Source organism: Oncorhynchus gorbuscha, unplaced genomic scaffold, assembly GCF_021184085.1.
Source record: "Oncorhynchus gorbuscha isolate QuinsamMale2020 ecotype Even-year unplaced genomic scaffold, OgorEven_v1.0 Un_scaffold_3146, whole genome shotgun sequence".
In the NCBI taxonomy this organism is placed as follows: domain Eukaryota; kingdom Metazoa; phylum Chordata; class Actinopteri; order Salmoniformes; family Salmonidae; genus Oncorhynchus; species Oncorhynchus gorbuscha.
Window position 1 is genome coordinate 12,409 of NW_025747474.1, and position 14,015 is coordinate 26,423.

Below are 14,015 nucleotides of genomic sequence, written 5' to 3' on the forward strand. Positions count from 1 at the left end.
TGTGTGTGTGTGTGTGTGTGTGTGTGTGTGTGTGTGTGTGTGTGTGTGTGTGTGTGTGTGTGTGTGTGTGTGTGTGTGTGTGTTCGTGTTCGTGTGTGTGTGTGTGTGTTGTGTGTGTGTTCGTGTGTGTCTCTCAAGCAGTATAGCTCCGTAACGCAAAACCGTTCTAGTAGCACCGACAGTGTTCTGTGAAGAAACCGTGATAAATGTTTATGGTACCTACCTAGCCTATGCTATAGCTATTCTACAGGTATTCTGGTTTGCTGTGTATTAATCTAGTGTCCCGTTGTTGAGTCACAGAGGAAGTCCCCTGCTTTTAGGGAGGTTTCTCTGGTCCTTCTTCTGGCTATGGCCTCCTGCTTCTTCCTCTCAATCTCCTCCTCCGTGCATCTCCCCGTCAGCTGACTGTTGACAAACACTGAGAAACAAATCAGATGACATGGAAATAGGACTCTGACTGCAACTGAAAAGCTGACAGAGACAGAATGTATCTACAGTGGCTGACGGACAAAAAACACAGACAATTAGTGTGGCAATTTTTATGCACAAAAAGGTAACACATTTACTCAGCCTTTCCAACATTGAAAATACATAATTGAATAGAAATTAAGCTCTTCACACCTCCAAACCTCTCAGAGCCCTGACCCATCAGCCATCTATTTACCTCCTAACCTCTGACCCAACAGCCATCTATTGACCTCCTAACCTCTCAGAGCCCTGACCCAACAGCCATCTATTGACCTCCTAACCTCTCAGAGCCCTGACCCAACAGCCATCTATTTACCTCCTAACCTCTGACCCAACAGCCAACTATTTACCTCCTAACCTCTGACCCAACAGCCATCTATTTACCTCCTAACCTCTGACCCAACAGCCAACTATTTACCTCCTAACCTCTCAGAGCCCTGACCCAACAGCCATCTATTTACCTCCAAACCTCTGACCCAACAGCCATCTATTTACCTCCTAACCTCTCAGAGCCCTGACCCAACAGCCATCTATTTACCTCCAAACCTCTGACCCAACAGCCATCTATTTACCTCCTAACCTCTTACCCAACAGCCATCTATTTACCTCCTAACCTCTCAGAGCCCTGACCCAACAGCCATCTATTTACCTCTTAGGAGATAAATAGATGGATGTTGGGTCAGGGCTCTGTTGGGTCAGGGCTCTGTTGGGTCAGGGCTCTAAGAGGTTAGGAGCTAAATAGATGGGTGTTGGGTCAGGGCTCTGTTGAGTCAGGGCTCTAAGAGGTTAGGAGATAAATAGATGGGTGTTGGGTCAGGGCTCTGTTGGGTCAGGGCTCTGTTGAGTCAGGGCTCTGTTGAGTCAGGGCTCTGTTGAGTCAGGGCTCTGTTGGGTCAGGGCTCTGTTGGGTCAGGGCTCTGTTGGGTCAGGGCTCTGTTGGGTCAGGGCTCTGTTGGGTCAGGGCTCTGTTGGGTCAGGGCTCTGTTGGGTCAGGGCTCTGTTGAGTCAGGGCTCTGTTGGGTCAGGGCTCTGTTGGGTCAGGGCTCTGTTGAGTCAGGGCTCTGTTGAGTCAGGGCTCTGTTGGGTCAGGGCTCTGTTGGGTCAGGGCTCTGTTGGGTCAGGGCTCTGTTGAGTCAGGGCTCTGTTGAGTCAGGGCTCTGTTGGGTCAGGGCTCTGTTGGGTCAGGGCTCTGTTGGGTCAGGGCTCTGTTGGGTCAGGGCTCTGTTGGGTCAGCGCTCTGTTGGGTCAGGGCTCTGTTGGGTCAGCGCTCTGTTGGGTCAGGGCTCTGTTGGGTCAGGGCTCTGTTGGGTCAGGGCTCTGTTGAGTCAGGGCTCTGTTGGGTCAGGGCTCTGTTGGGTCAGGGCTCTAAGAGTTGGCATAATACTAGAGCTAAACTGTGGTGGATTATTGTTTTGCCTTTTTATGGGGTAAAAAGCTCACCTTTGTTGCCGATGGCGGCCGAGTCCGACAGATGTCTCTTGAACGATGACGCCTGATGGGAATTTGAGTTTGGGAGGGTTCTCGCCGACACTGTCCGTGGCATGACCGACTTTGAGTTCTCTGCTTGGAAGGTTCTAACTCCAAGGGATCCTAGGCCAAATGTTCCCCAGCCTGGAGCACCCTTCAGCTGGGTAAACTTTCCCAGACCCTCCCCGCTGCCTGGAAGGCTCTGGGACGTGACTGTATGATGTCCGACCCAAACATTTCCTGCTTTCGCTGGAATGTTCCATCTCTGAAAGTGCACAGGGGTGCTGCTCCCATCTCCTGGTGCTGAGTTGGAGCGGCCAGACGTGCAGGTGGTTGACTGTTTACTGCTAGGACCACCTACAGCCCTATCCATAGTCACAGTCCCCTCTCTCACTGCAGCCAGAGGGGCGGATGGAGGAGCTTTCGGTTTGCTCTCTTGGAAGCGGACCTCAGTGGTATCCGTGGTTACGGAGGCATCCTCGGACAGGGGTTGACTGTTGGAGATCCTTTCAACGTCGTCACACACCTGATACAGCAGTTCGTCATCGTCACCTTCGTCGTCATTCCAAAGCGACTCAGAGTCAAACAGGGACTGGAGGTCCTCCTCTGAGAGGTCTTTGAAAGCGGAGTCTGGGGCTGTGGTTCCACGTGACGTTGGAGTTGTGGCTGTGCTCACCCCATCAGCCCTCCCTTCTGCAGAGTCTGGGCCCCTACTCCCCACAGCCGCAGACACGCCGGGCCTGGGTCTCTCAGGCTGGGCCGCTCCAACAGTGAGGAACGGTCTTCTGCTGTTGGGCTTGGGTTTAGGACATGGCCCAGTGAGGCCACCTCTGTTTGAGGGTTGAAGGTGTGTGCTTGAGCTGCTGGGTTTGGGGGACAGCGTTTTCAGTCCGTCAGGATTCTGGGTCATCTCCAACACGATAGGGTCATTGAGAAGGTCATCATCCTCCCAGTCAAAGTCCTCGTCTTTCGCCACAGTCGTCGTGGCGTTCCACTGTCCCACTTCCTCTTTACCAGTACGAGCCGATGAACCAGACGTGCTTCCCCCGCCAGGCTTGACCTCCGACTCTTTGACGAGGTCATCGGCAGTGAGATGGCTGACCCCAACTTGAACCTTGACCTCCTGAGAACAGGTGGAGGCGGTCGACCCTTGGCTGAGCCGTCCGGTGACCCGCTGCGTCGGCCCGTCGAACAGAGCGTTAAGCTCCGCCTCTACCTGCTGGGCTGATGACGAGCACTTGGGTTCCTCCCCGTAGCGGTTGTTGTTTATGGTATTGTTTGTGTGTTCAGAGCTCCTCTTCTCTTGGTCCTGCTGGTGCATGTTGATGTCAAACTGCCTGGCCAGCTGCATCAAGTCCTCCACTGAGCTTTTCCTGTAGAGAGGAGAGGATGAAGTGAGTGGATGAATGAACAAGGAAGGCATAATGAATATATTGAGGAACCTTTGAAGAAGCTAGTATAAAGCATTAGCAAAATATCTGAACACAAGAATGATCTGATTAAGAGAACTACTGGAAAATACAAAACTATTGGACGAGAAATAAACCTTACATGTTAAATAAAAGGTTTTCAACCTGATTAAAAAAAATATATATCTATTTTACCTTTATCGAACTAGTCAAGTCAGTTAAGAACAAATTCTTATTTTCAATGACGGCCTAGGAGCAGTGGGTTAACTGCCTGTTCAGGGGCTGAACGACAGATTTGTACCTTGTCAGCTCGGGGGTTTGAACTTGCAACCTTTCGGTTACTTGTCCAACGCTCTAACCACTAGGCTACCCTGCCGCCCCAATTATACAAGTTCACTCACCGAGTGGATTTCTTCCTTGCTTTGGGCGGGCGTACCTCTGGGGTACATGGGACAGCACTGTCCCCAATCCACTGAAGCAGAGGACTATCCACAGAGACATGCTGGACATCCTGGAGAAGGAGACATGGTTTACAACAGCTGGTTTGTGTGCTGTGACCAACCTAAAGCTCTGGGGTACATTCAAGCCAGGGCCGTGGCTTTCACCTCCAGTGCTTCAAGAAGAACCCGATTTAGAATGTCTCTTTGCATCCACTGAAACAAATCAACACAGTAGAATGCAGTGTTTTACATTTTAATATAACGAGGCCTTTATATCCACAGTAACACATGATTCAAAAACATGTTGGTGCTGCAGGGTGCATCTATTCAGTTATCTTATTTAACTAGGCAAGTTAGTTAAGAACAAATTCCTATTTACAATGACGGCCTATAAGCCCATCTACCAACGGCCCTCAGTGACACGGTGAACATGTTTCATACACTGACCTTAGGGGCGATCCGATTGACAATGTCTGATATCTCAACAACTCTGGTGTTGCCGGGCCCTTCGCCTGGAGAATAAGGACAGCAACGGTTAAGCCTTCTGATGGCACATATACATAGTAACCACAATCCCTTTGGGCACAAAGGGCACTAGCGGAAACGGTGAGTAGCCTGTGAGTAGCCTGTGAGTAGCCTGTGAGTAGCCTGTGTGTAGCCTGTGAGTAGCCTGTGAGTAGCCTGTGTGTAGCCTGTGAGTAGCCTGTGTGTAGCCTGTGTGTAGCCTGTGAGTAGCCTGTGTGTAGCCTGTGTGTAGCCTGTGAGTAGCCTGTGAGTAGCCTGTGTGTAGCCTGTGAGTAGCCTGTGTGTAGCCTGTGTGTAGCCTGTGAGTAGCCTGTGAGTAGCCTGTGAGTAGCCTGTGAGTAGCCTGTGTGTAGCCTGTGTGTAGCCTGTGTGTAGCCTGTGAGTAGCCTGTGAGTAGCCTGTGTGTAGCCTGTGTGTAGCCTGTGAGTAGCCTGTGTGTAGCCTGTGTGTAGCCTGTGAGTAGCCTGTGTGTAGCCTGTGTGTAGCCTGTGTGTAGCCTGTGTGGAGGAATGAAACAAATGACCTTCTATCAACTGGCTTTGAGAAGAACAAAAAGATGGGTGGATGGAGGATGAGGAAGAGGAGGAATGAAGGACAACATTATGCTAATGTTTTACGCTAAATCAGCCTTTTGCTCATCAAGTGACTTAACAACATACCACTTCCAGCAGGAGGAGGTGATGCCGGGTCCCATATGATGTCTTGTAAAATATCTCCATCCCCAGGGGAATCAGCCGTGTTGTTTAAACCCGTGTATCTGCCCCTCGCTCGTCGTTTGGGGGTCTCCAGATCTGGTGGGAACGAGACAAACTGGAAGGTCAACTATACTAAATAGGCGAATACCAAAATGGGGTCTACCTGGTCACACATGAGTACAATAGGGAGAGCATCAGCACGTGTGGGACTAGGGGCTAATGCATTGTTCAGTTAGGCATGGAGTCATGGTGGAATGCTCTGTCACTAGAGGTTACTCAGTTATGTATAGAGTCATGGTGGAATGCTCTGTCACTAGAGGTTACTCAGTTATGTATAGAGTCATGTCATGGTGGAATGCTCTGTCACTAGAGGTTACTCAGTTATGTATAGAGTCATGTCATGGTGGAATGCTCTGTCACTAGAGGTTACTCAGTTATGTATAGAGTCATGGTGGAATGCTCTGTCACTAGAGGTTACTCAGTTATGTATAGAGTCATGGTGGAATGCTCTGTCACTAGAGGTTACTCAGTTATGTATAGAGTCATGTCATGGTGGAATGCTCTGTCACTAGAGGTTACTCAGTTATGTATAGAGTCATGTCATGGTGGAATGCTCTCTGTCACTAGAGCTACTCAGTTATGTATAGAGTCATGGTGGAATGCTCTGTCACTAGAGGTTACTCAGTTATGTATAGAGTCATGTCATGGTGGAATGCTCTGTCACTAGAGGTTACTCAGTTATGTATAGAGTCATGTCATGGTGGAATGCTCTGTCACTAGAGGTTACTCAGTTAGTTATGTATGGAAGTCATGTCATGGTGGAATGCTCTGTCACTAGAGGTTACTCAGTTATGTATAGAGTCATGGTGGAATGCTCTGTCACTAGAGGTTACTCAGTTATGTATAGAGTCATGGTGGAATGCTCTGTCACTAGAGGTTACTCAGTTATGTATAGAGTCATGTCATGGTGGAATGCTCTGTCACTAGAGGTTACTCAGTTATGTATAGAGTCATGTCATGGTGGAATGCTCTGTCACTAGAGGTTACTCAGTTATGTATAGAGTCATGGTGGAATGCTCTGTCACTAGAGGTTACTCAGTTATGTATAGAGTCATGTCATGGTGGAATGCTCTGTCACTAGAGGTTACTCAGTTATGTATAGAGTCATGGTGGAATGCTCTGTCACTAGAGGTTACTCAGTTATGTATAGAGTCATGGTGGAATGCTCTGTCACTAGAGGTTACTCAGTTATGTATAGAGTCATGTCATGGTGGAATGCTCTGTCACTAGAGGTTACTCAGTTATGTATAGAGTCATGTCATGGTGGAATGCTCTGTCACTAGAGGTTACTCAGTTATGTATAGAGTCATGTCATGGTGGAATGCTCTGTCACTAGAGGTTACTCAGTTATGTATAGAGTCATGTCATGGTGGAATGCTCTGTCACTAGAGATTACTCAGTTATGTATAGAGTCATGTCATGGTGGAATGCTCTGTCACTAGAGGTTACTCAGTTATGTACAGAGTCATGGTGGAATGCTCTGTCACTAGAGGTTACTCAGTTATGTATAGAGTCATGGTGGAATGCTCTGTCACTAGAGGTTACTCAGTTATATATAGAGTCATGTCATGGTGGAATGCTCTGTCACTAGAGGTTACTCAGTTATGTAGAGTCATGGTGGAATGCTCTGCCACTAGAGGTTACTCAGTTATGTACAGAGTCATGGTGGAATGCTCTGTCACTAGAGGTTACTCAGTTATGTATAGAGTCATGGTGGAATGCTCTGTCACCAGAGATTACTCAGTTATGTATAGAGTCATGGTAGAATGCTCTGTCACTAGAGGTTACTCAGTTATGTATAGAGTCATGTCATGGTGGAATGCTCTGTCACTAGAGATTACTCAGTTATGTATAGAGTCATGTCATGGTGGAATGCTCTGTCACTAGAGGTTACTCAGTTATGTACAGAGTCATGGTGGAATGCTCTGTCACTAGAGATTACTCAGTTATGTATAGAGTCATGTCATGGTGGAATGCTCTGTCACTAGAGGTTACTCAGTTATGTATAGAGTCATGGTGGAATGCTCTGTCACTAGAGGTTACTCAGTTATGTATAGAGTCATGTCATGGTGGAATGCTCTGTCACTAGAGGTTACTCAGTTATGTATAGAGTCATGGTGGAATGCTCTGCCACTAGAGGTTACTCAGTTATGTACAGAGTCATGGTGGAATGCTCTGTCACTAGAGGTTTCTCAGTTATGTATAGAGTCATGTCATGGTGGAATGCTCTGTCACTAGAGGTTACTCAGTTATGTATAGAGTCATGGTGGAATGCTCTGCCACTAGAGGTTACTCAGTTATGTATAGAGTCATGGTGGAATGCTCTGTCACTAGAGGTTACTCAGTTATGTATAGAGTCATGTCATGGTGGAATGCTCTGCCACTAGAGGTTACTCAGTTATGTATAGAGTCATGGTGGAATGCTCTGCCACTAGAGGTTACTCAGTTATGTATAGAGTCATGTCATGGTGGAATGCTCTGTCACTAGAGGTTACTCAGTTATGTATAGAGTCATGGTGGAATGCTCTGCCACTAGAGGTTACTCAGTTATGTACAGAGTCATGGTGGAATGCTCTGTCACTAGAGGTTACTCAGTTATGTATAGAGTCATGTCATGGTGGAATGCTCTGTCACTAGAGGTTACTCAGTTATGTATAGAGTCATGTCATGGTGGAATGCTCTGTCACTAGAGGTTACTCAGTTATGTATAGAGTCATGTCATGGTGCAATGCTCTGTCACTAGAGGTTACTCAGTTATGTATAGAGTCATGGTGGAATGCTCTGTCACTAGAGGTTACTCAGTTATGTATAGAGTCATGGTGGAATGCTCTGTCACTAGAGGTTACTCAGTTATGTATAGAGTCATGTCATGGTGGAATGCTCTGTCACTAGAGGTTACTCAGTTATGTATAGAGTCATGGTGGAATGCTCTGCCACTAGAGGTTACTCAGTTATGTATAGAGTCATGTCATGGTGGAATGCTCTGTCACTAGAGGTTACTCAGTTATGTATAGAGTCATGGTGGAATGCTCTGCCACTAGAGGTTACTCAGTTATGTACAGAGCTCTGTCATGGTGGAATGCTCTGTCACTAGAGGTTACTCAGTTATGTATAGAGTCATGTCATGGTGGAATGCTCTGTCACTAGAGGTTACTCAGTTATGTATAGAGTCATGTCATGGTGGAATGCTCTGTCACTAGAGGTTACTCAGTTATGTATAGAGTCATGTCATGGTGGAATGCTCTGTCACTAGAGGTTACTCAGTTATGTATAGAGTCATGGTGGAATGCTCTGTCACTAGAGGTTACTCAGTTATGTATAGAGTCATGGTGGAATGCTCTGTCACTAGAGGTTACTCAGTTATGTATAGAGTCATGGTGGAATGCTCTGTCACTAGAGGTTACTCAGTTATGTATAGAGTCATGGTGGAATGCTCTGTCACTAGAGGTTACTCAGTTATGTATAGAGTCATGGTGGAATGCTCTGTCACTAGAGGTTACTCAGTTATGTATAGAGTCATGTCATGGTGGAATGCTCTGCCACTAGAGGTTACTCAGTTATGTATAGAGTCATGTCATGGTGGAATGCTCTGTCACTAGAGGTTACTCAGTTATGTATAGAGTCATGTCATGGTGGAATGCTCTGTCACCAGAGGTTACTCAGTTATGTATAGAGTCATGGTGGAATGCTCTGTCACTAGAGGTTACTCAGTTATGTATAGAGTCATGGTGGAATGCTCTGTCACTAGAGGTTACTCAGTTATGTATAGTCATGGTGGAATGCTCTGTCACCAGAGGTTACTCAGTTATGTATAGAGTCATGGTCATGGTGGAATGCTCTGTCACTAGAGGTTACTCAGTTATGTATAGAGTCATGTCATGGTGGAATGCTCTGTCACCAGAGGTTACTCAGTTATGTATAGAGTCATGGTGGAATGCTCTGTCACTAGAGGTTACTCAGTTATGTATAGAGTCATGTCATGGTGGAATGCTCTGTCACTAGAGGTTACTCAGTTATGTATAGAGTCATGTCATGGTGGAATGCTCTGCCACTAGAGGTTACTCAGTTACTCAGTTATGTATAGAGTCATGGTGGAATGCTCTGTCACTAGAGGTTACTCAGTTATGTATAGAGTCATGGTGGAATGCTCTGTCACTAGAGGTTACTCAGTTATGTATAGAGTCATGTCATGGTGGAATGCTCTGTCACTAGAGGTTACTCAGTTATGTATAGAGTCATGGTGGAATGCTCTGTCACTAGAGGTTACTCAGTTATGTATAGAGTCATGGTGGAATGCTCTGTCACTAGAGGTTACTCAGTTATGTATAGAGTCATGGTGGAATGCTCTGTCACTAGAGGTTACTCAGTTATGTATAGAGTCATGGTGGAATGCTCTGTCACTAGAGGTTACTCAGTTATGTATAGAGTCATGGTGGAATGCTCTGTCACTAGAGGTTACTCAGTTATGTATAGAGTCATGTCATGGTGGAATGCTCTGTCACTAGAGGTTACTCAGTTATGTATAGAGTCATGTCATGGTGGAATGCTCTGTCACTAGAGGTTACTCAGTTATGTATAGAGTCATGTCATGGTGGAATGCTCTGTCACTAGAGGTTACTCAGTTATGTATAGAGTCATGGTGGAATGCTCTGTCACTAGAGGTTACTCAGTTATGTATAGAGTCATGGTGGAATGCTCTGTCACTAGAGGTTACTCAGTTATGTATAGAGTCATGGTGGAATGCTCTGTCACCAGAGATTACTCAGTTATGTATAGAGTCATGGTAGAATGCTCTGTCACTAGAGGTTAATCAGTTATGTATAGAGTCATGTCATGGTGGAATGCTCTGTCACCAGAGGTTACTCAGTTATGTATAGAGTCATGGTGGAATGCTCTGTCACTAGAGGTTACTCAGTTATGTATAGAGTCATGGTGGAATGCTCTGTCACTAGAGGTTACTCAGTTATGTATAGAGTCATGTCATGGTGGAATGCTCTGTCACTAGAGGTTACTCAGTTATGTATAGAGTCATGTCATGGTGGAATGCTCTGCCACTAGAGGTTACTCAGTTATGTATAGTCATGGTGGAATGTCATGGTGGAATGCTCTGTCACTAGAGGTTACTCAGTTATGTATAGAGTCATGGTGGAATGCTCTGTCACTAGAGGTTACTCAGTTATGTATAGAGTCATGGTGGAATGCTCTGTCACTAGAGGTTACTCAGTTATGTATAGAGTCATGTCATGGTGGAATGCTCTGTCACTAGAGGTTACTCAGTTATGTATAGAGTCATGGTGGAATGCTCTGTCACTAGAGGTTACTCAGTTATGTATAGAGTCATGGTGGAATGCTCTGTCACTAGAGGTTACTCAGTTATGTATAGAGTCATGTCATGGTGGAATGCTCTGCCACTAGAGGTTACTCAGTTATGTATAGAGTCAGTCATGGTGGAATGCTCTGCTCTGTCACTAGAGGTTACTCAGTTATGTATAGAGTCATGGTGGAATGCTCTGTCACTAGAGGTTACTCAGTTATGTATAGAGTCATGGTGGAATGCTCTGTCACTAGAGGTTACTCAGTTATGTATAGAGTCATGTCATGGTGGAATGCTCTGTCACTAGAGGTTACTCAGTTATTATGTCATGGTGGAATGCTCTGTCACTAGAGGTCATGGTGGAATGCTCTGTCACTAGAGGTTACTCAGTTATGTATAGAGTCATGTCATGGTGGAATGCTCTGTCACTAGAGGTTACTCAGTTATGTATAGAGTCATGGTGGAATGCTCTGTCACTAGAGGTTACTCAGTTATGTATAGAGTCATGGTGGAATGCTCTGTCACTAGAGGTTACTCAGTTATGTATAGAGTCATGTCATGGTGGAATGCTCTGTCACTAGAGGTTACTCAGTTATGTATAGAGTCATGGTGGAATGCTCTGTCACTAGAGGTTACTCAGTTATGTATAGAGTCATGGTGGAATGCTCTGTCACTAGAGGTTACTCAGTTATGTATAGAGTCATGGTGGAATGCTCTGCCACTAGAGGTTACTCAGTTATGTATAGAGTCATGTCATGGTGGAATGCTCTGTCACTAGAGGTTACTCAGTTATGTATAGAGTCATGGTGGAATGCTCTGTCACTAGAGGTTACTCAGTTATGTATAGAGTCATGGTGGAATGCTCTGCCACCAGAGGTTACTCAGTTATGTATAGAGTCATGTCATGGTGGAATGCTCTGTCACCAGAGGTTACTCAGTTATGTATAGAGTCATGGTGGAATGCTCTGTCACCAGAGGTTACTCAGGGAAAAAGTCTGTTTAGCTTTAAAAAATATATTTTTGAAATAACCTATCACAGCACTCTTTCTGAAGATTATATATATATTATTTTTTTATTTAACAAGGCAAGTCAGTTTAAGAACAAATTATTATTTACAATGACAATGGCCGACCCCGGCCAAACCCTAATGACGCTGGGCCAATTGTGTGCCGCCTTATGGACCTCCCAATCATGGCTGGTTGTGATACAGCCTGGAATCGAACCTGTAGTGACGCCTCTAGCACTGATGATGCAGTGCCTTAGACCGCTGTGATACAGTCTGGAATCTAATCTGTAGTGACGCCTCTAGCACTGAAGATGCAATGTCTTAGACCGCTGTGATACAGCCTGGAATGGAACCAGGGTCTGTAGTGACGCCTCTACCACTGAAGATGCAGGGCCTCAGACCGCTGTGATACATACAGCCTGGAATCTAATCTGTAGTGATGCCTCTACCACTGAAGATGCAGGGCCTCAGACCGTTGTGATACAGCCTGGATTGGAACAAGGGTCTGTAGTGACGCCTCTAGCACTGAAGATGCAGGGCCTCAGACCGCTGTGATACAGCCTGGATTGGAACCAGGGTCTGTAGTGACGCCTCTACCACTGAAGATGCAGGGCCTCAGACTGCTGCACCACTCGGGAGGCCCAAAATCTCATCTAACTGTATATAAGAATATGAATATGTCTACATTAATAGTGTGTAAATAGTAAATATTAAGTGTGTAAATACTATTTTTGTTGTCTCTTTGTGTATTTCTAATATATAACTCTTATTATGTTTTATATTTGTATATAATGCCTGTCTTTAACTGTTTTGTACTTTGTAATTTATTTGTACTTACTCAGGAAGAGTAGCTGCGGCATTTACTGTAGTTAATTAAAGGTTCAAATTAAAAAGCTAATGGTGATCCTAATAAACAAAACCAACGTTTTGAAACGTTCAGATAGAAATAGAACGAGGAATCACATCAGCTCTATACATTGCATTTCTATCTGCAACGTTGAAGAGCGTTTTGGCGACTGAACGTGGCCCTGACTAGGCACGTCTATGCCCAGCTAATTAACGCTGTTTATCCTGCAACCTACACGGACGTTTGCCAAAGTTAGCTATTGAGTCTAGACGTTGTTAGCAATACCATTCCCGTGCACTTTTAGCAACCATCTTACCTTTAGAACGAGTATGTGGTGACTTCCTGACAGGAGGGGAAGATTGGGGTGTCAGTTTCTGACTTTTACCCGATTTGTTTGTTCTCAGCCTTTTTTGTGAAAATGTGGAACCATGACTCCAGATTTCATTTGAGCCAGTGTTATGGTCGTGCTTTCTTGGGTTTGGCATATTTCGCCGTCAGTTTTCTTGCTCATCATTTGACTTGACCATTTAAACGCAAATTGAATCGTTTGTCATTATCCGATTGCTTATCTTCGTGGGTAAAAGTGTGCGGTGTTTGTGTTCAGTACGCCGCCATGATGTTGTGTGACGTCACGCCAAAACGCATAAACCTGATTGGTTAATAGCGCCTTACCCGCTCCCTCTGCAAAAGTGAAGTTGCCCCCAGACACTGAACTGAGATCAGTTTTTCGATTTCACTCACTTTTTTGTAAAATAAGAGTTATGGCAACTAGGATGTTTACTAGTTGTATTTACAAGTGATGCTGAAATATGTCAGAACACGGACCTGCTTTGTTTATCAGGACGTTTTTGAAGTTTATTTGCATATGTATTAAATACATCAAATCAAAGATTATTTGTCACGTGCGCCGAATACAAAAGGTCACCTTACAGTGAAATGCTGAATACAACAGGTTTAGACCTTACAGTGAAATACTGAGTACAACAGGTTTAGACCTTACAGTGAAATGCTGAGTACAACAGGTGTAGTAGACCTTACAGTGAAATGCTGAGTACAACAGGTTTAGACCTTACAGTGAAATGCTGAGTACAACAGGTTAGTAGACAACAGGTTTACAGTGAAATGCTGAATACAACAGGTGTAGTAGACCTTACAGTGAAATGCTGAATACAACAGGTTTAGACCTTACAGTGAAATGCTGAATACAACAGGTGTAGTAGACCTTACAGTGAAATGCTGAATACAACAGGTGTAGGTAGACCTTACAGTGAAATGCTGAGTACAACAGGTTTAGACCTTACAGTGAAATGCTGAGTACAACAGGTTTAGACCTTACAGTGAAATGTTGAATACAACAGGTGTAGTAGACCTTACAGTGAAATGCTGAATACAACAGGTGTAGTAGACCTTACAGTGAAATGCTGAATACAACAGGTGTAGTAGACCTTACTGTGCAATGCTGAATACAACAGGTGTAGTAGACCTTACAGTGAAATGCTGAATACAACAGGTGTAGTAGACCTTACAGTGCAATGCTGAATACAACAGGTGTAGTAGACCTTACAGTGCAATGCTGAATACAACAGGTGTAGTAGTCCTTACAGTGCAATGCTGAATACAACAGGTGTAGTAGACCTTACAGTGAAATGCTGAATACAACAGGTGAAATGCTGAATACAACAGGTGTAGTAGACCTTACAGTGAAATGTTTACTTACAGGCTCTAACCAATGGTGCAAAACATGTAATAGCTGAACAATAGGTTATTAAAGAAATAAAAACAA

General features: G+C 45.0%; 1 protein-coding gene across 1 annotated transcript; it reads right to left on the reverse strand.

Annotated features, from left to right (window-relative positions):
• Positions 1–275: 275 nt before the first annotated feature.
• On the reverse strand, positions 276–12,848 carry LOC124027367. The gene is made up of 6 exons (XM_046339816.1): positions 12,549–12,848; positions 4,969–5,100; positions 4,232–4,296; positions 3,746–3,855; positions 1,909–3,308; positions 276–418 (listed from the first exon to the last, which is right to left on the reverse strand). Exons 1-6 carry the CDS (start codon positions 12,715–12,717, stop codon positions 276–278), a joined length of 2,019 nt encoding a protein of 672 aa, XP_046195772.1. The 5' UTR covers positions 12,718–12,848.
• Positions 12,849–14,015: the final 1,167 nt, after the last annotated feature.

Bases quoted from the DNA above. Each gene is read 5' to 3' on its own strand.
- LOC124027367 (XM_046339816.1), bottom strand. From the start codon at position 12,717: ATGCCAAACCCAAGAAAGCACGACCATAACACTGGCTCAAATGAAATC. The intron at 3,309-3,745 runs GTGAGTGAACTT...TCCTCTCTACAG, and splicing joins GCAAGGAAGAAATCCACTCG to GAAAAGCTCAGTGGAGGACT. The intron at 419-1,908 runs GTGAGCTTTTTA...TTTGTTTCTCAG, and splicing joins GGCCGCCATCGGCAACAAAG to TGTTTGTCAACAGTCAGCTG.